The 24,599-nt window shown below is 37.9% G+C and overlaps 1 protein-coding gene across 1 annotated transcript in view; it reads left to right on the top strand.

Moving 5' to 3' along the window:
• Positions 1-24,599, top strand: part of LOC149078364 (small subunit processome component 20 homolog) — a 103,333-nt gene extending 78,734 nt beyond the window's left edge. Inside the window, exons 51-62 of the mRNA XM_089242018.1 lie at positions 88-198; positions 2,454-2,606; positions 2,714-2,833; positions 2,961-3,023; positions 4,544-4,675; positions 4,901-5,033; positions 7,096-7,265; positions 8,559-8,630; positions 20,978-21,181; positions 21,927-22,053; positions 22,906-23,051; positions 24,340-24,599. Coding sequence (XP_089098144.1) covers positions 88-198; positions 2,454-2,606; positions 2,714-2,833; positions 2,961-3,023; positions 4,544-4,675; positions 4,901-5,033; positions 7,096-7,265; positions 8,559-8,630; positions 20,978-21,181; positions 21,927-22,053; positions 22,906-23,051; positions 24,340-24,489 — 1,581 coding nt within the window. The 3' untranslated portion in view covers positions 24,490-24,599. The remainder of the gene's footprint in view (positions 1-87; positions 199-2,453; positions 2,607-2,713; positions 2,834-2,960; positions 3,024-4,543; positions 4,676-4,900; positions 5,034-7,095; positions 7,266-8,558; positions 8,631-20,977; positions 21,182-21,926; positions 22,054-22,905; positions 23,052-24,339) is intronic.

Here is a 24,599-nt window from a genome sequence, read left to right as displayed (position 1 = left end):
CATTCTAATAGTAATGTTGAGATTTCTTTTTTTTTACCTTGATCACAGACACCTACATGTTTTCTTCTAATTCATGTATATTTTCAGGCTATTCTTTGGAGGAAGCTCGAAGCACCCGAGCTAGCTGGCATAATGGGGAAAATATCAGAAATGGCAATTATTTCTGAGCAAGATCATATCAGAACTCAATGTAGACAGGTGAGAGAGCTTCGTATTGATAAATTTGTGAATTCTTGGGAATTTGTTTTTCCAGAAATATGATGTTCCAATAAGCATTTATCTCTACAGTTTTTTCAGACCAGTTTTTTTCAATCCATGGTTCGCTAATCCCCCCAGGTCTGTGAGTAATCTTTGGGGGGGGGGGTCTGTGAGTAATCTTTCAATTACTTCCATTGCATAAATGGCACATTTAATGCTGTAAATTTTGTATTTATTACTTGAATCTTTATGATGCATAAGTTATAGAAAATTTATTTTGGATTTCAGAGGGGTAGGGCAGGGTTAAATTGACTTTCACCACATTAGGTCCAGGGTGCAATGACATTCGCTATAGAGGGAGGCTAGAGGAAAGAATCCACAACATCAAAAAAGGTTGGGAAAGACTGTATTAGACCAATGCTCTTCAACCTGTTTATAGCTGCTGACCAATAAAAGTTCTTGAACAATTTCCTGGACTAATTGGAAATGGGAGAAATAATTTGCGGACCGGCAAAAAATGAATAGACCGGAGAATTAATTTGAAGATTGACAAAAAAATAGATGGGCAGGATAATAAATAAAATAGGATAAATAATTTGTTGGCTGGCAAAAAATGAAGGAATGAGGGAGATAATTTGTGAACCAGCAAAACTAAATGAATAGGAGAAATAATTTGTGGACCGAAAAAAAGTGAATGAATGGGAGAGATAATTTGAGGACCAGCAAAAAATAAAAATTGGAGGTTACAATTTATTATTGATTATTATTAGGAATAAAAAAATTTTCTGGCAAAAAAAAAATTAATGGAAGAAATAATTTGTGAAGTGACAAAGTAAATGAATGGGGGAAATAATTTGTTGTTCAATAATTTGATGTTCAAATAGTCCTAATGAATTCAGTTATGCATATGGTTGTTGCACACTTGTTCGTTAAAAGTGCAATATTTCATAGTTTGTGAAGCCTATTTTGAAATTGGGGGACTTGGGAACCAAGATAAGAAATGGGCCCCTCATACTGTGTGTCATAATTGGGAGGAAATGCTTTGTGGCAGGTCAAAAGGAAAATGAAATGGTGTACCTTTTGGAAATCCCATGGTTTTTGCGGGAACCCACAGATAACATAACTAACTGCCATTTTTGCCTAACGCCCACACAGGGTGTTAACAAGAAAAATCGGCACAGGATCTCCTACCCTGATTTTGCATCTGCTATTCGATGGATTCACACTCTGAAAAACTCCCAATTCTTGTATGGTTATACTCCCAATGGTTTTGGCTCATCTGAAGATGAAGACACTGAGCAAGATCAGCAAATGTGTAGTTTGTTCGTGATATCGAGCTTCCAGCTTAAGATTCCTTATATTCTGATAACAAGAATTCATTAGTCCCTCAGCAGCTTAGTCAGTCTATTTGTCACCAAGATTAATGAAAAGTAGAAGTCATCGTGGCTGTCTTTTAAGACAGTTATACAAAATTTTCTTGGTAACAACATAAAGGCAGATAACTATGAGATTCTGGTTACTAGAATGCTGTTGGCTTTCCGTGAGCTCGGGTGCAACATGAGTGTAAAGCTCCATTTCCTGTTTAGTCACATTGATCAGTTAACCTAGAAAAATCTTGGAGCTGTCAGCAATAAACAGGGAGAGCACTTCCATCAAGATTTCAAGACGATATGAGTACTACCAAGATAGCTGGGACAAAAATATGATGACATAATACTGCTAGAGCATCAAACAAGATTGCCCTCATGAAGTCCACAAACGCAAGAGTTATAAGTGCAAATTCTTGCCTGCAAAGTGCCAGAAAAAGTAAATTCAGAAAACAACTAAAAGTGTTATTTTGAAGAAAAAAAAACGAGAGCTTACAGGAGAAAAACTGAATTCAGATTTGAAATCAGCATACTCGGATTAGGTAAGATCAAGTGCTTGTATAAGTGCAACAAAAATTTTGTTCCCCCCAGTATAATTTGTGAACACACAATAAATAAATGAATGGGAGAAATAATTTGCAGATCTACTTGATGGCGAAGCTATAAATAAAAACTAACCTAAGGTAAGTATGATATTTAATGAATATAAAATTATGTCGCTGTTATATGAATTGGTCGAAATGTTTCATGGACCGGCAGGAAATTCTTGTGAACAAGTTGTTGAATGCTGGTTTAGACACCAATGAATTGCATATTGAGATGTTGCTCATTTTTTTCATTTCAAAGCGATCATTTATGCCATAGGTATGCAAATACTTTTTTTTTCAGGTATCTTTGCAGTATCTGCTGACATATCCTCTCCCAAAAAACAGCATGCAGAACTCATTAAACTTTTATGTCAATCAGCTAGAATACTTTCATGAACATGGACGAGTTTCCGCGATCGAAATGATTAGTTCTCTACTGAAATCATTCACACCTGTGAGTATACTTACCAAAGGAATATATTTTCACGTGTCAGAGAATATGGGGAAAATCATGATGAAATCCTTGTAAAACACATGTTTTTGCACTTTATCCCTTTGTAGCATCTCACAAAGAAGCATTCTGGTCTCTTCCTTGTTCCTCTTGCTGCGAGACTAGTCAATGATGACGCCAGCAGGTGCAGGAAAATGGCGGCTCAGACGATAAAGAACCTTCTTGAAAAAGTAAGCGGTACTATATATTCATGAGGAAAAATTTCACACGATGATTATATATGTAATATATATGTCAAAAAGATATATTTTCCTTTCACCAAGTTTCACCTTTTAAGTTTGATTAAAATTTTTCTAGGTTGATCACGACCATAAAAGCAACTTGTTTTCGATACCCTTGACGTGGATCGAGAGTAAGAAAGTGAGTGTACTCATGTATTATTTTAATCATTCCTTTACAGCAGAGGTCTTTAACCTTTTTCTAGCCGCGAGCATTGCCTATAGCCATCATCATAAGAAGAGCACTCTTATGGCAAGTTAGACATACGAATGCATGGAATCAGGATGATTTCAATCCTTGAATACAATTTGTACAAGGTATTTAATTGGAATGTTGATCAAGTGCTTGTGAGCACCAAATCTGACACAGGCATTGAGCACTCTGGGTGCTTCAGGGAACACCCAGGTACTGGCGAGCAATGTTTAAGATGCCTGCTCTATAGCATACATGCTTAACTCATGTCCCGCAAGCCTGATGTGGTCGTTGGAGTTATCTGATGTGCCCGGGACAAAAATCAAAACCACTCAAGTGGTCCATAAAAGATTACAAATTCACTGAAGTGGCTGCAGCATAATTTCAGATCACTATCAATTCAGTGACACAAAAGAATATTTCCATATCATATGACATGATGTCGCTCTCCATTTGTTAATGCAAGATATACAGAAAACTGGATGTTGTGAAATGAAGGAAAATATCTCCTCTGTAGCTTAGTGGTGAGAGCACTCATCCGGTAAATGAGGGACCCGGGTTCGACTCCCAGTAGAGGCAGAGATGAGTTTTTTTCCTTCCTTAAAAAATCAACATCTCAAAAAAATATATATATCTTCACAACATCCAGTTTTCTGTATATCTTGCATTTCCAGATCACTTGATCGACCCCCGGCACATTTCCAGATCGCTTCAATAGTTCACAGAATATTTCCAGTTCACTAAGGTGACCTGTGGCACCATTCCAGAACACTTAAACAGCACCCTGTGTAGCTCCACATCACTTATGTTACCTGCAGCACAGTTCCAGATTATTCAAGTGGTCCATGGCACATTTCCAGATCCCTTGCTGCTCGCAGCATAACTTTTTTCTAGATCCCTTGCTGCCCGCAGCATAACATTTTTCCAGATCCCTTGCTGCTCGCAGCATAACTTTTTTCTAGATCACTTGCTGCCCGCAGCATAACATTTTTCCAGATCCCTTGCTGCCTACGTCATAACTTTATTCCAGATCACTTGCTGCCCGTAACACAACTTTATTCCATATCACTATCACTTCAGCAACACGAAGAACATTTTTAGATCACTTGAGTGATTCACAGAACATTTCCAGTTCACTAAGTTGAATTGGAAATGCTGTGGTAAGTTCCAGAGCACTTAAGTTACCCGCAGCAGAATTCTAGATTACTCAAGTGGCCCGTAGCACATTTCCAGATCACTCAAGTTTCCCAGCCTGTGGCACATTTCCAAATCATTCAAGTGATCTGTGGCATATTTTTACAGAATCCCCCAAGCGATCCGCGGCACACTTGTAGTTCCTTCACACGCTTTGAAACCCATGAATTGACCCTCACTCTCCTAAAAGTTGAGTACCTCTGCGCTACAGCATGAAATTGTTTGAGATATTTTCTGATAGTCTTTTGTATGTCATCAGTATCACTCTTTTATAGCTTTCTCATCGCAGACTCGGAGTGCAGCTGTGCGGAATTTTTGCAGAAGTCGAGAAAGATCGTTTCCACAGGCATCTGAAGGATTTACTTCCGCTTCTCTGTCAACAACTTCAGGAAGGGAAACAAGTCGAGGTAAATTTTATTTCAACAATTGCTTATTACAATTCTAGGATAGTCTGGATTCTACTGTATTAATTAAAATTTTTAAATAATTTTGATCCCTGGTCCACCAGTTTTGACATCACTGATCAGACGACGTACCCATGTTCTATTTCATTAGAAGAAAAGTATACGGCATGTTATTTTGATATAATCTTTTTGCCATTGCATTTAAAAATGTGCATGTTATTCTTCCAGACTACGAGCGATACTGATGAGAGATGCACTGACCATTACCTTTTCCACCTGGTGAATACCTTCATAAAGGTCTTGATGCATTGTAGCGTTATAAAAGAGCCAAAATTTGCTGCGGAAATGGATGTCATGTGGGGTGAGAGCACCGCAGTTACATTTTCTGACATCAAAATTGTTAATATATATGTTATTTGTGCACATTGTTTACGCATTTTATAACAGTTAATAGATAGATGATGATTGAACAGACCCTTGGGATATACTTTTTCTTTTAGGATATTATTTTTTTGCTTTATATATCATTGTTGGGACCCTATAGTTTAAATCAGTGATTCCCTCAAACTTCTCTTCATGTGCCTCACCAAGTTGAGAGTATTAATTGCTTATGCACGCTGTATCCCAGGTGGATAAGATACTCGCTTAAAATACCAAAGTATGTTTAGAGGTGTCGTGAGTTCAATACCCAGTTTGTGTCCTTGTCCTGATGCGGGGGGTACAGCGACATGACCACAGAAAAAGATTGAGGCCGCAGGGAGTCCCCACACCAGGGGGAGGGGGGTTATTGCACAAACCTCTCTGTGAGTATCAAAAGAATGGCTGTTCGGAATCTACAATAAATTATAGGCCCTGGTCTAACTAGCCCTTTCGTGCAGAAAATGACCGTGGTGCGACAAAAATGATGGAAATGATTAATTTCTTACATGATGATTACTTACACAACTGTTAATGCCGTGATAGCATTGGGGATGCATGACAGCTAGAGGACATGGAACCTGCTTGGCAATTATCACTGCAGCAGGGGAGCATTCTAGATTATCACTGGAGCATGGGAGGGAGCCATTGTAAATCATCACTCACTGTGACATAGGAGTCATTGCAAATGATTACTCACTACAGAAAGGGGACCATTCTAAACTATCAGTCACCTTGTCAGAAGTCTTTAATGGGAAAATGTCTCAAGCAGGATTTACTATATGTTTTAAGTACAACACCCCAGGGCTTGAAAAATTGCAAAAAAAAAAAATGTTTTTAAAAAAAAAAAAAAAATTCAAAAGTAATGTTTCATTATGGGCCCCACCGAGCAAATTAGGTTTTCTAAGTCCCCCCCCCCCCCCCAAATGATTATAAGAATTACTTACAATTTACATGCTTAACCCTATAATGCCCAGGTCGGCCGAGTAGGTTAATGCCCGTAACCGCCTCAAGTCGGCCCAGCTAGGTGGTATGGATGGGTATGTTTTGGTGGGCTTTTGTCACCAACAGGGTTTGTGAGGTAAAAATTATCTCCCGAAAGCTCTTGTCAGAGGCAGGAACGGAAAAGACAACTGCAACGCCCTATCAATGGGATTTTAAAAGCTGATGTACTAGAATGCTCCTTGAGAATGGACTGATTATATCCTAGTAAAGTTACTGTCTTCCTTACTGACACGGTAGACCCTCTCACACAATAGACCTGCACGGATCACACCTCCTTACACTCACACACATGTATACCAGTCTTTTCATTTATAGAAAGATAAGGGTACTCAATGCATTTTACAAAGAGATATTACTGTGAGGAAAGGGGTGTGTTTTCAGTATATAGGCAAATTATCTTCCGAAAATCCATTGAAATGAAAGGGTGAACGTCAATGCAAAGGGTAGCATGAATAGAAACTCATGGAGAAAGAGTAGGGAGAGGGAAAGCGGCCGAAATTTGGACAAGTCCACTTCGAACACAAAAAACTTGGTATTTTCACGAACCTCCCAGGTTTTCTATCTGGGCATTAAAGAGTTAATATCAAAAATCCTAACGAGATATCATTATCAAGTTGCTGGGCCATGCCAACACCTTCTGTAGCAGAAAGCCACGAGCGAATCTTGTGACGTCACTGAAGTCATCCATTTCACCTATAATCATTGGATATAGGCCTACTGCAAAAAATATATATATAAAGATTTCGCGAAGCTTCGCACAGAGGCTGTCTGCTGTAGAAGGTGTTGGCCATGCCCTGGTGGACCCATGCATTAAGACAGCATTGATGCTATTTCAAAAAAAAATTGTGTTGTCCTCCAATTTAGCAACCATGCATTGTATACTTTAGGTGCGCTAACACCAAATTTTTAGCTGTCATAGTGATCTGGGAGTTTTCTAGCCCTGATATACATGATAATTCATCAACAAATGTTTGCCCCCCCCCCCCCCATTATTTGAACAGGAACCCTGCAGGAGCTGATACTTTACCCTCATCTGTGGGTGCGCCTAGCTGTCGATCAAATGTATGGACTTGCTTTCTCCTCGTATGAAAACGTGGAAGAAGTTGTCCGAGCAGTTGCTGATGCTGAAAACGGCAGGAAGTCTGTGATTTTCTTTGCATCTCGACAGAAAGTAAGTTTGTATGCATCTTGCCTTATGGTTCATGCGAAGGAAAATTTTGTCACTTCAGTGCAATATAAAGTTCAGAATTGAAAATATATTAATTTTATCATGCAGTCACATTCACTTATAACATACTCCCTTGGCGAGGTTAGAAGTGTATGTTATAATCAACGAGGATGTTATAAGCAAGATTTCGAAATTAACTTATATAGCAATTGCATGTACAGTAAACCCCTTTAAATGTTCACCTTTTTTTTATGGCCAAATGAAAATATCCCGGCAAAAAGCCTATTTAATTAATTTATTTCGAACGGGCACCAATATTTGCAATTTTGATTCGAATTATGCGCACTAGATGGCAGCAACCGTTTAAATATTTGATAAACTTTTTTTACATTTGGCTATTTTTGAATGAAATTTTAACTTGAAGTTTGTTAATGTTTAGCACCTCTGATGCCTGTTTAGAATCTAAAATCATGTGTTGCTGATTGTGCTTTTACATTTTACATTATTCCCCGCTATTTAATATGATCAGCTCTAGTATAACCATCACTCTTTGACATTAATTTTTCAACAAATGAATGTCACACCTTGGTGCGACAAATTAAAAAAAAAAAGGAACTAACGTTCATGAGTTTTACTTTTCATCAATAAGCATGCTTTTGCAGAGCCTTTTAGTAAGTAGAGTCGTTTTGACGCTTTCGAAAAAGTGTGGATTTCTGCTTTTATCCATTCTTTCATCACTGCCATCTACCAAGTGGTCCAAAAGCTACGGAAAAATTAATATTCAATAATTTGTAGAGCGTATTATTTCGTGCAGTTTTCTCAGAAATGCATAGAAAGATATAGAAACTTTTTAAATAACACTTAATTTATGTATATGTGTGTGTGGCTCGAACATGTTTATGATGTCAGAGAGCAAATACCTGCAACACATTACTACCCTCTGAGGTTTCCCTACTCTGGGGCTTAGTAATCCAACCTCCTCAGCATGCCATATAAAAATAATAATTGTTAAATATTATGTTAATTGTTAATTTTGAAATCAACAATAAGCTGTAGGTCCTGGTCAAATTAGTTCCTTCCCCCCCCCCCTCCCGAAAATGGTAGTGTTGTTAGAAAAATGGGTCGCAAGGTACATTTTCGACCCTCATGAAAAAAATTTCTATTTTAAATTGTTTTTTGCTTTTGTATGTATTTTTTTTCTACTTTTTCTGTGTCGTATTTATGTGTTCTTATGTCTTATGTGATCAAAATGTTCGAGGAAAACTAACTTTTTATTCCAAATTACTCGTATTGCAGCTCAGGGACCTTACGGCGGATTTTGCTACTCAGTTGCAAAGCCCTTACCTGAACGAAGTTCTCGGAGAACAGGCAAGTATTAACATTCTGCTCAATCTCATGTCCGGGAATTTTACCGCCACGGAATTTGCAGACGAACAACTCATCGACAGGAATATTTGCCAACATCTTGCCACTTAAAAATCGAGCGAGTGAGCAAGTGAATTAAAGAGTGTGTAAATTAGAGTTCGTGAACAAGTCACCTAGTATTAAGAAGTCGGATACCAATTAATAAGGCGAATACACGAAAAATACAAAAAGTCCTAATGCATTGTGACACACAGTGGGCCTCATCTCCAGGGTGAAAAATATTTAATAACTAATCATGCTGACCGAGGATCCCACTTGGGTTGGATACCAAATCTTAACTATAAGTTGCTCAACGGGAAAAAGTATGTCTGCCCACTTCAAAGGTCATGATCAGGATGAAGCTGAGAGCCTGCGTGTAACACTAATGCAGTGCTCTGATTCGACGCTTGCAAAATGGAGCTACCCGAGTGGTTTACTCGGATTTTTTAAGGATTCGTTTTTGTATATTTGCCTTATTTATTGGTGACTTCTTATTATTCTTGGGGAAAGTTGATCTACTCTTCCATGAGTCACCTAATAAGTGAAAAAGTAAGTCTGTGAGCCACACAGTAAGCAAGTGAGAGTCAGTGAGGAAATGAATGAGCAAGTCACGTATTTGTTACCGGCAAAGTATGAAATCCAGGCATTCTATAGAATGCCTAGGCATTGTATAGAATGCCTGGTCGTTTCAGGCAAAGTATGAAATACCGGTTTTATTCTATACTTTGCCTAGGCATTCTATAGAATGACTAGTCATTCTATAGAATGCCTAAACACAATCCAGGCAAAGTATGAAATATCTTCTTCCAACAAATCTCTTTAGTGGCGGTATAAAATATTACATAAAATTAAAATTTCATAGAATTTTCTTTTTTTTCCGGAAACGTTTCCCTTTCGCTCTCGTGAAAAAGGATCTGTTAAAGGGGCGGTATAAAATATTACAATTTCTTCGAATTAAAATTTCGCAGAATTTTCGTCATTTTTTCCCGGAAACGCTTCCCTTTCGCTCTCGTGAAAAAGGATCTGTTAAGGGGACAGTATAAAATATTACAATTTCTTCGAATTAAAATTTCGCAGAATTTTCGTCATTTTTTCCCGGAAACGTTTCCCTTTTGCTCTCGTGAAAAAGGATCTGTTGAGGGGCGGTATAAAATATTACAATTTCATCGAATTAGAATGTCGCAGAATTGTCGCCATTTTTTCCCGGAAAAGTTTCCCCTTTCGCTCTCGTGAAAAAGGATCTGTTGAGGGGCGGTATAAAATATTACAATTTCATCGAATTAGAATGTCGCAGAATTGTCGCCATATTTTCCCGGAAACGTTTCCCTTTCGCTCTCGTGAAAAAGGATCTGTTGAGGGACGGTATAAAATATTACAATTTCTTCGAATTAAAATTTCGCAGAATTTTCGTCATTTTTAGGCATTGTATAGAATGCCTGGTCGTTTCAGGCAAAGTATGAAATACCGGTTTTATTCTATACTTTGCCTAGGCATTCTATAGAATGACTAGTCATTCTATAGAATGCCTAAACACAATCCAGGCAAAGTATGAAATATCTTCTTCCAACAAATCTCTTTAGTGGCGGTATAAAATATTACATAAAATTAAAATTTCATAGAATTTTCTTTTTTTTTCCGGAAACGTTTCCCTTTCGCTCTCGTGAAAAAGGATCTGTTAAAGGGGCGGTATAAAATATTACAATTTCTTCGAATTAAAATTTCGCAGAATTTTCGTCATTTTTTCCCGGAAACGTTTCCCCTTTCGCTCTCGTGAAAAAGGATCTGTTGAGGGACGGTATAAAATATTACAATTTCATCGAATTAGAATGTCGCAGAATTGTCGCCATATTTTCCCGGAAACGTTTCCCTTTCGCTCTCGTGAAAAAGGATCTGTTGAGGGGCGGTATAAAATATTACAATTTCTTCGAATTAAAATTTCGCAGAATTTTCGTCATTTTTTCCCGGAAACGTTTCCCTTTTGCTCTCGTGAAAAAGGATCTGTTGAGGGGCGGTATAAAATATTACAATTTCATCGAATTAGAATGTCGCAGAATTGTCGCCATTTTTTCCCGGAAAACTTTCCCCTTTTGCTCTCGTGAAAAAGGATCTGTTGAGATTCGCGTCCGAAGCGATAAAATGTTGTTGTCCGTATCCAATTTGAAATTCCAAAAAGAAATTACACGCTTAAATTCCGTTGTGATTTATTTTGACGAATGAATTTTAATTTGACGAAAATGTGACATTTCATATCGTCCATCCACAGATACCTTGTCAAGAATGCCAAAGGAAAAGTATAGGGGCGGTATAAAATATTGCAATTTCTTCGAATAAAAATTTCGCAGAATTTTCGTCATTTTTTCCCGGAAACGTTTCCCTTTTGCTGTCGTGAAAAAAGATCTGTTGAGGGGCGGTATAAAATATTACAATTTCATCGAATTAGAATGTATCAGAATTGTCGCCATTTTTTCCCGGAAAACTTTCCCCTTTCGCTCTCGTGAAAAAGGATCTGTTGAGGGGCGGTATAAAATATTACAATTTCATCGAATTAGAATGTCGCAGAATTGTCGCCATTTTTTCCCGGAAAAGTTTCCCCTTTCGCTCTCGTGAAAAAGGATCTGTTGAGGGGCGGTATAAAATATTACAATTTCATCGAATTAGAATGTCGCAGAATTGTCGCCATTTTTTCCCGGAAACGTTTCCCTTTCGCTCTCGTGAAAAAGGATCTGTTGAGGGACGGTATAAAATATTACAATTTCATCGAATTAGAATGTCGCCATTTTTTCCCGGAAAAGTTTCCCCTTTCGCTCTCGTGAAAAAGGATCTGTTGAGGGGCGGTATAAAATATTACAATTTCATCGAATTAGAATGTCGCAGAATTGTCGCCATATTTTCCCGGAAAACTTTCCCCTTTCGCTCTCGTGAAAAAGGATCTGTTGAGGGGCGGTATAAAATATTACAATTTCATCGAATTAAAATTTCGCAGAATTTTCGTCATTTTTTCCCGGAAACGTTTCCCTTTCGCTCTCGTGAAAAAGGATCTGTTGAGGGACGGTATAAAATATTACAATTTCATCGAATTAGAATGTCGCCATTTTTTCCCGGAAAACTTTCCCCTTTCGCTCTCGTGAAAAAGGATCTGTTGAGGGGCGGTATAAAATATTACAATTTCATCGAATTAGAATGTCGCAGAATTTTCGTCATTTTTTCCCGGAAACGTTTCCCTTTCGCTCTCGTGAAAAAGGATCTGTTGAGGGACGGTATAAAATATTACAATTTCATCGAATTAGAATGTCGCCATTTTTTCCCGGAAAACTTTCCCCTTTCGCTCTCGTGAAAAAGGATCTGTTGAGGGGCGGTATAAAATATTACAATTTCATCGAATTAGAATGTCGCAGAATTGTCGCCATTTTTTCCCGGAAACGTTTCCCTTTCGCTCTCGTGAAAAAGGATCTGTTGAGGGACGGTATAAAATATTACAATTTCATCGAATTAGAATGTCGCCATATTTTCCCGGAAAACTTTCCCCTTTCGCTCTCGTGAAAAAGGATCTGTTGAGGGGCGGTATAAAATATTACAATTTCATCGAATTAGAATGTCGCAGAATTTTCGTCATTTTTTCCCGGAAACGTTTCCCTTTCGCTCTCGTGAAAAAGGATCTGTTGAGGGACGGTATAAAATATTACAATTTCATCGAATTAGAATGTCGCCATATTTTCCCGGAAAACTTTCCCCTTTCGCTCTCGTGAAAAAGGATCTGTTGAGGGGCGGTATAAAATATTACAATTTCATCGAATTAAAATTTCGTAGAATTTTCGTCATTTTTTCGCGGAAACGTTTTCCTTTCGCTCTCGTGAAAAAGGATCTGTTGAGGTTCGTAATTTTTTCTGAAAACATGCATTGGCCAGCGACGACTTCCGTTCTTATTGGTGTATAATCGCACCATTTGATCCACGATGTCGACTGCATATTTAATTTCGTTATTGTAGGCAACTGTTTCTGGGGTCTTTTTCACGTTTTCGTTGATAGTTACATCAGTATAAAGTGAACTCAGAACTAGAACATCTTTTTTTTTTTCTCTCTGATAAGATGTCAGCGTGATATCAGTTCCAGTTTTGAATACTATCGACGAGTATAGATCCTGTGTTCCTGTTTTTGCAGTTGGAGGTACCTCACGACGGTCTTTTTGAAGGGTCCCAACCAAGCTTGTCCTTTTCAAAAATGCACATAATCTCAGTGATGTAAAATAATCATCTGTTGTTTTGTTTCGACGTTCTCCTAGATAAGGTTTGACTAATCGAATTACATGTTCATAGACAAGTTGATTTGCTGGTCTGGTGTTATCTGTCCCAGTGTAATCGAAACTGATTTTCTGTCCATTCAGAATATATTTGGAATCAACGCAGGCAAGAAGCCAGAATTTTATCCCAAATTTGTCTGGCTTACTTGGGATATACTGTGTAAATGGAATCTTGCTTTTGAGTGTAGAAGTTGTTCGTCCACAGTTAGATTGGGTCCTGGTTTGTAGCAAGTCGCACTGTATTCTATGAATGAAATCCATAGTGAACATGCAAGAGAAAATTGGTCAGATCGAATCGCATGAATTTCAAAATTTCTTTGAAACGATATCTTGTCATTGTTTGGGGAAAAAATAGAGGACCCCAAATCTTGACGACCACAATGAATTCAGTAGGAGGTTTTTTGCACCTCTTGCATACATAATGGATATCGTTGCATCCAGTTCAAGCAAAGAAACTGACAAAGAAGTTTCATTTAGACGACGATGGGCTTCAGCTTCTGTATATGTCGAATCATTTTGTCGCAGAAAATAAGGCGTCACGAACCCAGAACACTTTCATTTATGTTTTTTGAGCACATAAAATGTGGGGCCTTGATTTTCTCTCAATATATTTTGCGATCCTCGACATCCTAAAGTTGAGGAAGGTTCTATGATTTTCCATATGCTCCCATCTGCTGCAGTTTCTTAGATCGTTTCTGTGGCTTCAACGATTTATAATGAGTCACACCACGGTCATTTTCTGCACACGAGAGCTAATTAGACCGGGACCTACAATTTATTGCCGATTCCGAACGGCAAGCTTGTTTCTAAGCTCATCGAGAGGTTGGTGCACTAACTCCTCCATGGGGGACTTCATGCGGACAAGTCGCCGTGTCTGTTGTACCCCTGTGCCAGGAAAGTTTTCTGACTAAGACGAACCGGGTATCAAACTCGCGACACCTCTAAACAACCTTTGGTACTTTAGGCGAGTATCTTATCGACCTGGGCTACCGCGTCCGAGAAATAATTTTATATTGATTTAAATCTTCGTCATCAGAACCGCTACTTTCTTCACTACAGTTCGACATAGGGTAGGTCTATGCTTTTCTGCACTTTCATCATAACTGCTTCCAGAGTTTCTCTCATCTAATCTTTGCATCTTCTGGAGTATTTCTTCAGTAAATATACGTTTTCTCGTCATTCTAAACCAATGTTTCCCAAAGTGGGCGATAGAAAGGGCCAAGGGGGCGATAGAAACCACGGGTATAACATAGGATACTATGGGTTCGCTTGAGTTGGGGGGTGATGAGGGAAAAATTTATCTGAAGAAGGGGGCGATGGAAAAAAAAGTTTGGGAAACTATGTTCTAAACTAACTGTTTGAAAAGATCACATGCACTCAAATTTTCTACTTCCCAGAATAAACAATTTAACGGATAATATGGCAAGAATGCTTGACAAAAACAAAAAATGACACACCTGCTGACGACACTTGCAGATAAGAATGAGAGGAAAAGAAAGGTCACACACAAGGTCAAATACAAAAAAGACTTTCAGAAGGATTATAACCTACTTAGAAACCAATTGTGACGACGATAGTAGTATTTACCGCATAATGTGCTAGAATATAAGGAAGGGTCACTATGACCCCCTTCGGTCTTTCTAGGTATATCCGCTCGTAGCTTCGTTGTTAAAAAAGATAACGAAAGGAAGCTTTGGTATACAATAAGAACATGCTAATTCAGGAAAAGTTCAGAAATTCCAGGTGGTTCGGTTTATTCTTAGCAGAGATATGTAAGCTTAAACAGCATGCAGGGTCAAAAAAACCCCCGTTCCGTCTTTCTACTGTTAATATTTCATCATTGATAAATGGAACTTGCAAATGCGGATTATTCGATATCATTTTGTCTTGAAGTAACCGAAATTTTCATCTTCGGATTTATGAACAAAAAATATAATGTATAAAGCGCCCGTTAGCCCATCTATTCGAGGGAAAGTGACCGTGGTATGTCGGTCACGGAAAACGAATTGGTATACGTAGGTTTACCATATTTTATCGGTGGAAATACGGGAGATAGAGATCCTAAGTAAAGAATTGCTTATTGTTAGGCCAACCATATTTGCTCGAGAAAAATACGTGAAATTGGGATTCGAAATACGGGAAAATGCGGGACAATGTCAATTATCGCTAAATGATGCCAAAAGTAAGCGAAGTCGTTAACTCGTGCTAAAATCACTGAAAATTCGCCAATCGCGAGAAATAAAGCGCCACTTCAAATTGCAGTGAATTAAAAAAAAACATGACAAATGTGTGAGATGAATATTCTTGTTTTTAGTCTCTTAATGAGGCTTTTTGAATCACGTGATATTTCCCTTTTTCTGGAGAGACATACATGGTAACCAATATGGCGACTTCCTGCGCAACTCATGAAAGACATAAATCAAAATTAAAGAAACGTAGAAATGAATTGGTTTTTTTTTCTTTTTGATGGGTGCTAGATATTTCGAAAATTTTCTTGAAGCTCAAGTTATGGATTTGCCTGCTTTTGCTTCAAAAAATGCTTGATTAAAGCTGCGGAATTTCTTCAGTGTAATTTATGGGCCCATAATTAACTTCAAAACATCCTAAACTATATAGATTGATGATATTGGATATTATAAAACAATAGAGAAGTATTAATTCTCATTTTTGTGCTTGAGAAGATATAAATCAATGTTATTGCATGAATATCTAACTCAAAAGTAGGTCCGGCTAATTATATTATATTTAATTTTCTGTGCTTCATATTTCTAAGCGAACTCAATTTTTCGAAAATCGAGAATTCAGTTCGATTTTTAAAATTATTGATGAGGCGGAAAACCCTACTAAATTTCCACATTTCTACGGTAAATTCGGCAATTTTAACATTGATTTCCATGGGAAAAACATGCTGTGCTTGTCCCTCCAAGTGATACTGATGATCATAGGCGTACGCAGAATTTTCTCTAGGGGGAATTGAGATTTTTTTACCTTCTGAGGGGGTTTTACCTTTTTTCCTGTAAAATAACACTATAATCTTGGCTCGGGGAGGGGGGGGGGGTTCCCTTTGAGTACGCCAATGCTGATGATGATTATGATGTCTATTCCAAAACCCTCATTTTCGTGATGTAATTTCTAAGCTGGAAAGATAATTTTAATCGTTGATTTGAAGAATAAAAAGTCAAGTTGACTTCGTTGAAAATATTTGAAAACTCAGGACATTTCTGCAAAAAAGTCGGGACAGCAAAAAAACAGAAAAAAACCGGGACTGTCCTGAGAAATACGGGATGTATGGTCACCCTGCTTATTGCTATTCTATCTCAAAAAATTGTCAAATGTTGAAAAATTGATAATTATGGTTAAAATTGATGGGAAAGAAATGCTGATGGATATGTACGAAGAAGGACTACAATAAATTGAATAAAAATGTATTTCACGAAATAAATGTTATGTTATTGATATTTTTTTAAAATGCCTTGTTTTTGTTATGTAAAGAAGAAACACGTCACAAATATATATACGACATGAACGTTTATGTTTACAATCATAATTAATCGTACCGTGATTTGTAAGAAATTAAAATTATCTTCCTCCACGTTTTCAGTCAAGATTGAGCGAGTTTCAGCGAGTCAAGTGAGTTTAGTCGAAAATACGGAACATTTTGAAAAACAAATTCGGGACAGTGAAAATAAAAGATAAATAGCAAAATATAGGCCTACTTAGCAAACGTTTTGTGGTGACCTCATGCATATGACACATATGTCACGCATTTCCCGGGACATTCCCGTATTTTCATTTTATTTTGGCTGTCCCGACTTTTTTTGCAAGAATGCCGTGGTTTGTCGCGAATGTTCTACATTGTAGAATCTACAAAGCCTACTTTTAAATGCTTATAGTTTTATACTTTATTAAAATCAACTATTGAAATTATTTTTCGACGCATAAATTATATCACTATAATTACAACTATGAATAAGAATATTCACCTCACATACATCATGGTTTTTTTTATTTACTTGATAAAGTGATCCTCAAATATGTTCAAGAGATCCTGTATGATCTGTTCAGGGAATTTGTTAATGTTAATAAACATCCATGCCCGAGAGAATCGGGGTTCGAACCAACACTTCCACAGTAAAATGCTAGCTCCCAAACTACTCCACTGCAAGACGGCAAATACTAAACGTTGATTTAATTGTTTGCCCCTTCAAACGTTTTATTTCGTTATTTTACAATGTACTTCGTGGAATCCAGTTTTGTTCACTGCAATTCTCTCAGAGTAATGCTTTGTTTCCTGCCATTGGTGTTTTTTAAGGGATTTCTGCAAAAGTTTTCAACTTTGCTTACATTCGGCGTCATTTATGGCGATGGCTGGCGATGTTCCGTATTTTACCCGTATTTGAAATCCCGAGTTCCGGTATTTTTCTCGAAGAAATTTGGTTAGCCTAAATGTGCAATAAAACTTAGTGACACGGTTTTTACAATCTACCAAAATTACGAGAATTCTTTGGATAGCAATTTGCTTCAGCTTTGGGAGCTTAGGTCAGTGGTGAAATAATTGACGTTATGTGTCTCATCAGGCCCCTAGCCAGAAATTTCATTCCAAGGGGGGATCACTTTCATTTCGTGGGGAGGGACCAAAGTGATAGAAAACTGGTTCCAAAATTTTTTACGTCGCGGGGCACTTTTCAGAATTGTTATCATTGAGCACTAAATTTGACAACATTTACAGGTTGGTGCCATGTATAAAATACAGTAATTGTGATAAATCTGGTGATTATGCATAATCGCCGGTTATTATGCACAATAATTTCATCCGTTTTGATCGGTGATTATGCATAGTAATCGATATAAATCCGGTGATTATGCGTAATTACAGATTTATGCAGTTTTGTTTACGGTAACATATAAAAGGTATTCCCCGAAAACGTCCGAAAGCGATAAAATGTTGTTGTCCGTATCCAATTTGAAATTCCAAAAAGAAATTACACGCTTAAATTCCGTTGTGATTTATTTTGACGAATGAATTTTAATTTGACGAAAATGTGACATTTCATATCGTCCATCCACAGATACCTTGTCAAGAAAGCCAAAGGAAAAGTTTACAGAAAAAAATTAGGAAAAATTATATTAAATTGTAATCGTATAAATTGAATATTTTATACCGCCCCTATAAACAGATCCCTTCTCCAGAGAGCCAGACGTTAAGGTTTCCCGGAAAAATCGAAGAAAACTGTGTGAAAATTTAATTTGACGACACCGCCCCTCAAGGGATCCCTTCTGAAGAGAGCGAAAGGGAAACGTTCCCTCAACAGATCCTTTTTCACGAGAGCGAAAGGGAAACGTTTCCGGGAAAAAATGACGAAAATTCTGCGAAATTTTAATTCGATGAAATTGTAATATTTTATACCGCCCCTCAACAGATCCTTTTTCACGAGAGCGAAAGGGAAACGTTTCCGGGAAAAAATGGCGACAATTCTGATACATTCTAATTCGATGAAATTGTAATATTTTATACCGCCCCTCAACAGATCCTTTTTCACGAGAGCGAAAGGGAAACGTTTCCGGGAAAAAATGACGAAAATTCTGCGAAATTTTTATTCGAAGAAATTGTAATATTTTATACCGCCCCTCAACAGATCCTTTTTCACGAGAGCGAAAGGGAAACGTTTCCGGGAAAAAATGGCGACAATTCTGATACATTCTAATTCGATGAAATTGTAATATTTTATACCGCCCCTCAACAGATCCTTTTTCACGAGAGCGAAAGGGAAACGTTTCCGGGAAAAAATGACGAAAATTCTGCGAAATTTTTATTCGAAGAAATTGTAATATTTTATACCGCCCCTCAACAGATCCTTTTTCACGAGAGCGAAAGGGGAAAGTTTTACGGGAAAATATGGCGACAATTCTGCGAAATTTTAATTCGATGAAATTGTAATATTTTATACCGTCCCTGAACAGATCCTTTTTCACGAGAGCGAAAGGGAAACGTTTCCGGGAAAAAATGACGAAAATTCTGCGAAATTTTAATTCGAAGAAATTATAATATTTTATACCGTCCCTGAACAGATCCTTTTTCACGAGAGCGAAAGGGAAACGTTTCCGGGAAAAAATGACGAAAATTCTGCGAAATTTTAATTCGAAGAAATTATAATATTTTATACCGCCCCTCAACATATCCTTTTTCACGAGAGCGAAAGGGAAACGTTTCCGGGAAAAAATGACGAAAATTCTGCGAAATTTTAATTCGAAGAAATTGTAATATTTTATACTGTCCCCTTAACAGATCCTTTTTCACGAGAGCGAAAGGGAAGCGTTTCCGGGAAAAAATGACGAAAATTCTGCGAAATTTTAATTCGAAGAAATTGTAATATTTTATACCGCCCCTTTAACAGATCCTTTTTCACGAGAGCGAAAGGGAAACGTTTCCGGGAAAATATGGCGACAATTCTGCGACATTCTAATTCGATGAAATTGTAATATTTTATACCGCCCCTCAACAGATCCTTTTTCACGAGAGCGAAAGGGGAAACTTTTCCGGGAAAAAATGGCGACAATTCTGCGACATTCTAATTCGATGAAATTGTAATATTTTATACCGCCCCTCAACAGATCCTTTTTCACGAGAGCAAAAGGGAAACGTTTCCGGGAAAAAATGACGAAAATTCTGCGAAATTTTAATTCGAAGAAATTGTAATATTTTATACTGTCCCCTTAACAGATCCTTTTTCACGAGAGCGAAAGGGAAGCGTTTCCGGGAAAAAATGACGAAAATTCTGCGAAATTTTAATTCGAAGAAATTGTAATATTTTATACCGCCCCTTTAACAGATCCTTTTTCACGAGAGCGAAAGGGAAACGTTTCCGGAAAAAAAAGAAAATTCTATGAAATTTTAATTTTATGTAATATTTTATACCGCCACTAAAGAGATTTGTTGGAAGAAGATATTTCATACTTTGCCTGGATTGTGTTTAGGCATTCTATAGAATGACTAGTCATTCTATAGAATGCCTAGGCAAAGTATAGAATAAAACCGGTATTTCATACTTTGCCTGAAACGACCAGGCATTCTATACAATGCCTAGGCATTCTATAGAATGCCTGGATTTCATACTTTGCCGGTAACATATTCACTTCCTCACTCGTTTCCTCACTGACTCACTTACTAATTCTTTTCTCTACTAACTCACTCATTTCCTCTCATTCACCAACTCACTCATTCTATTTTTATCTCTAACTCACTTGCTCACTCACTCCTTCATTTTCTCACTCATTTACTCAATCTATTTTCATCTCTAACTCGCTCACTCATTCCCTCACTTGCTCACTCATTCCCTCACTTGCTCACTCATTCCCTCACTTTCTCACTCCTTTCCTCACTAACTCATTTACTCACTTGCTGACTCATTCTATTTTTATCTCTAACTCACTTGCTCACTCATTTACTCACTTGTTCCCCCACTAACTTACTTGCTGACTCATTTTCTTCTTGCTTAACTGTTCACTCACTTGCTCACAAACTGTGTTGCTTATTCACTCACTTGCTCATTCAATTTTGCACTTTCTTGCTCAACAGATTAGTCACACTTGTCAATCGTTTTCTTACTCACTTTGTTGCTCATTCAATTGTTCACAAACTCAATCGCTCACTTTATCACTTACTCCTTCAAATTCTTATTTACTTGCTTGTTCAATTGCTTAATCATGCTTATAAGTTGCTTATTCACTCACTTGCTCACTATTAAGTACTCACTCACTTGATCACTTGCTTATTAGCTCACTTGCTAACTACTTTTTGTTGGCGAACTGTAGTGTGTGTGAATTTTTCTGATGAATTTTTTGTGAATTGCTGAATGCTATTCCATTTTAAACCGGAATGTTTCCCATGAATCTTTTCATTCAAATCTCCCTTTTCTTTCCTTGTTAAATCGTATGCATTCATTTGTTGAGATCATTTACAAGTCATTCATATCAATTAATTTCCCCCCCCCCCCCTTTCTGAATTCCATAACAGATTGTGAAGAATCTCGTGTATCTGTCGAAAGTAATATCCAGCCTACCCGATACATGTGAACCACAAGAAGTCAACGGAGGTGATGACACTGCAGAGCATACTGTGAATTCAAGGAAGATAGATGTAACAATATCATGGATCATCCGAAGACTTTGTAGAGAAGTCAAGAAAGAAGTCGCTCAAAGCTCTCAAGTTACCATAAGAGTGAGCATTATTCATTCGATATCAATATATCCAAAAAAACAAGTGTTACATTAGATATGCATTTAGAGAATTTAGAGAAATGTGTATAATGCCAGTAGATGGTGTTAGCATGCATTCTTTTCTCAGAATTTTAACCCCCCCCCCCCCCATGAATTATGTCACATTCGTTTTCGGTGTTGTGACAAATCACAATGAAATGTTTTGCTTTGACTAGGAAAAGATGAAATTTGTAAAAAAAGCAAGGGCTAATTCAGGCTATTAGCATTCAAATCAATTAGTGGTTTATCTGTTTGATGACTGTACTTTCCGTTTTTTTATAAGGTCTGACCCATTTCTTTGGCTGTTGGTGATATGCTATTGAAGCAAATGTAGTAGTAATAACAGTTAACTCAAACCCTACTGCTGGATGATAATTGTGACTGTGCTAATTGACAATTCTTGACAAAGTATCCCATTTTTTTTAGATGGATCCTATTTGGATTTCAAAAATATATAATTTACGGGTTAATTCACCCCAAAATACAATTTACTACTTTTTTGCCACCAAGTTTTCAGTTGTACCAGAACATCTGTATGTTTCCACCATCATCCTCGCTGGTGGGTTTTCAAACATTCATCTTGCCGGTAACCCTAGCAAATAGCACCAAATCGGGTGTGGTAATAAAAGAAAATAGTTGTCAAACAGTGGTATACCGTACGTTGGGAATTTACCAATTTGTGATTTGAATTTTTTTTCTCCTCTCAGCGGAATTGGGTCTTCAAGTACCTGGCAGCCATTTCAGTGACTATCGAGATGAAAATTTTGAGGCCCTTACTACCTTTCATCTTCACACCATTATGTAGAGAACTCGCTGATTCTTCACCTCATGCTGGTAAGTCTGATTTATCATAGTTGTATTGATCGTATTATGTTAGATACTTATATACTTGAGAGCTATTAGTTCATTAGCATCACCTGTCCAATACATGTCAAGAACACCAGAGGAAATGGTAAAAAAAATAACTAAAATTAATGGAGTCATCTCGTGGTGGAAGTTTAGCTGAGCAGGGCGACCAGCAAATTCTGGCTATATGATGTCACTGGAAAGTGATGGTTGAGTGGGGGTTGCTGGTAAACGATGGCTGAGTGAGAAATCACTGGCAAATAATGGCTAGGTGAGAGATCTCTGGCAAACGATGGCTGAATGAGGCCCCTTGCAAGTGGTGGTTGTGTAAGACCACTGTCAAAGATGGCTGGGTGAGGCTAAAGACAAATGATGACTGAGTGAACCACTGTCAAACAGTGACTGAGTGAAGCCACTGATAAACGTTGGCTGAGTGAGGCGACTAGCAAATGATGGCTAGAGCAAAGGAGCCACGGGTAAATGATGATTGAAGTAAGGGAGTCGTATGAGAGCCAAAAGTTTGAGAATGACTGTGGTGGAGGATAATTGGTTAAGATCGGCTCAGTATCCTGTTTTTCGCTACTGGCTACTGGTTTCGCTTCAGCCTACAATCTGAAAATTTTCTTGATCAATTGTTTTGCAGTTCTTGTCTGTTTCCTTTCTCCCATTTGGCTAGGTTTTTTTTTTCAGATGGTGTCCAGTGTCACTCGTTGCCATAAGGCAAAGATAATGCTAATAGAATGGCTCCCGGGTGTATGAGCAAGAGATATCATGTCTAGAATTAGTATTATCGTGTCTGGATTAATATGATAATCTGTTTTTGTTTTTTCCAAATACCAGATGGAAATTTGAAATCTCTCGCTCACGAAGTGTTGAATCTGCTGAAAGATGCTCTTGGCGTTGAAGAATACACAAGGTTGTACGCTGCTGTGCAAAGCTCACTGACGAAGAAGAAAGTGATGAGGAAACGAGATAAAGTAAAAGAGGTACGGTGGTACTGACTTCGTGAAATATCATTTGATCACTTTTTGTGTTTAAATGCTCTCATGGAACCACTTGCTGACACAGATACCTATTAACTCACTAATTCTATTAATCTAGTTCGTTTCCCAAACTTTTTGTTCCATTGCTCTCCCCCCCCCCCCTTCTGAAATTTTTTCGCTCATTGCACTCCCAACTCAAGCATACCCCATATGAGCCTATGTTGTATTTGCCACTTCTATTGACCCCCCCCCCTTCCCGTACCATTCCATCGCCCACCAGGGGGCGATACTGCCCATTTTGAGAAACACTGGTCTAGTCCACGGTTCCCAAACTTGTCGTTCTATATCATCCCTTCTTCAAATTTTTTTCCATCACATTGGCCCCCAACTCAAGTCAACCCATAAGATCCTATACTAAATCCTAACTTTCTACTGTCCCGCTGGACCCTTCTATCCCCCACCAGGGTCAATATTGCCAATTTTGGGAAACACTGTCTAGTTCCTAGTTTCCCAAACTTTTCGTTCCATCGCCCCTTTCATCAGAAATTTCATCTCTCATCACCCCTGCCCCCCAAACTCAAGTGAACCCATAGGATCCTATGTTAAATCTATAGCTTCTACCACCCCTCCTGGACCATTCCATCGCCCACTTTGGGAAACACTGGTCAAGTCCATACATGCTCAACCCATGGCCCATAACTTCAAACCTAATTCTGTAAAAATGAACTAAGACGAACATTTCCAGATCACTCAAGTGGCCTGAGGCACTTTTACAGATCATTCAAGTTGTCCTGCAACACTTGTGTAGATCACTTAACTGACCTCTGGTGCAGTTCCAAAGCAATTAAGTTACCCACAGCACATTTACAAATCACTTAAGTGAACTGTGATCCTATTCTGGAACACTCAAGTGATCTGCGAGACGTTTTGGAAACCCGTGAAGTGACTAGCATGCTACTAAAAGTTTAACACCCTTGTCTAATTCAGGGGTGCTCAACATTTTGGATAGCGCAGGCCACCTCATGGGTATAAAATCTTTCACGGACCATTCGAGTTATCTGGAAATGTGCCTCGAGACACAGGTGATCTGACTGAAAGTGTGTTGCAGGAAATTTAAGTTGAATGTCTAACTTGTCCTCTCAGTTTCCTGCTCCTGTGAATTGTTGCAACTTTACCCGATTGGCTCAAGTGGAGGTTCGATCACACCATGGCCGAAAACATTCACATTTTTGCTTTGTTGACATTGTAATTTTGATTCATGTTGTTCTAATGTTTATCATTACGTTGACAGGCTGTAACGAATCCGGAGAAGTTTGCCAAGAAGAAGATCAAGAAGCAGCTCAACAAGAAAGAAGCCAAGAAGCGCAAATTGCTCGTTATCAAAGGCAAGAAGAAGACCAAGAAATCTAAACTTTCAGACATGGCCATCGAATATGATTAGTGAGAATCGTGCGTGTGTGATTATCGTTGCTCAACATTTATGTACATATTAGATGTATTTCATATTTATTTTTCACGTCTCATTTTGTAATAAATTGTGATTCAATCGGC

This window comes from Pholcus phalangioides, unplaced genomic scaffold, assembly GCF_987345545.1.
Source record: "Pholcus phalangioides strain wild (caught in Gottingen) unplaced genomic scaffold, Ppha-v1.0 ptg000014l_1, whole genome shotgun sequence".
Lineage (NCBI taxonomy): Eukaryota > Metazoa > Arthropoda > Arachnida > Araneae > Pholcidae > Pholcus > Pholcus phalangioides.
Note: the sequence above shows the minus strand (reverse complement) of the source record. Positions and strands in the feature narration are given on the sequence as shown.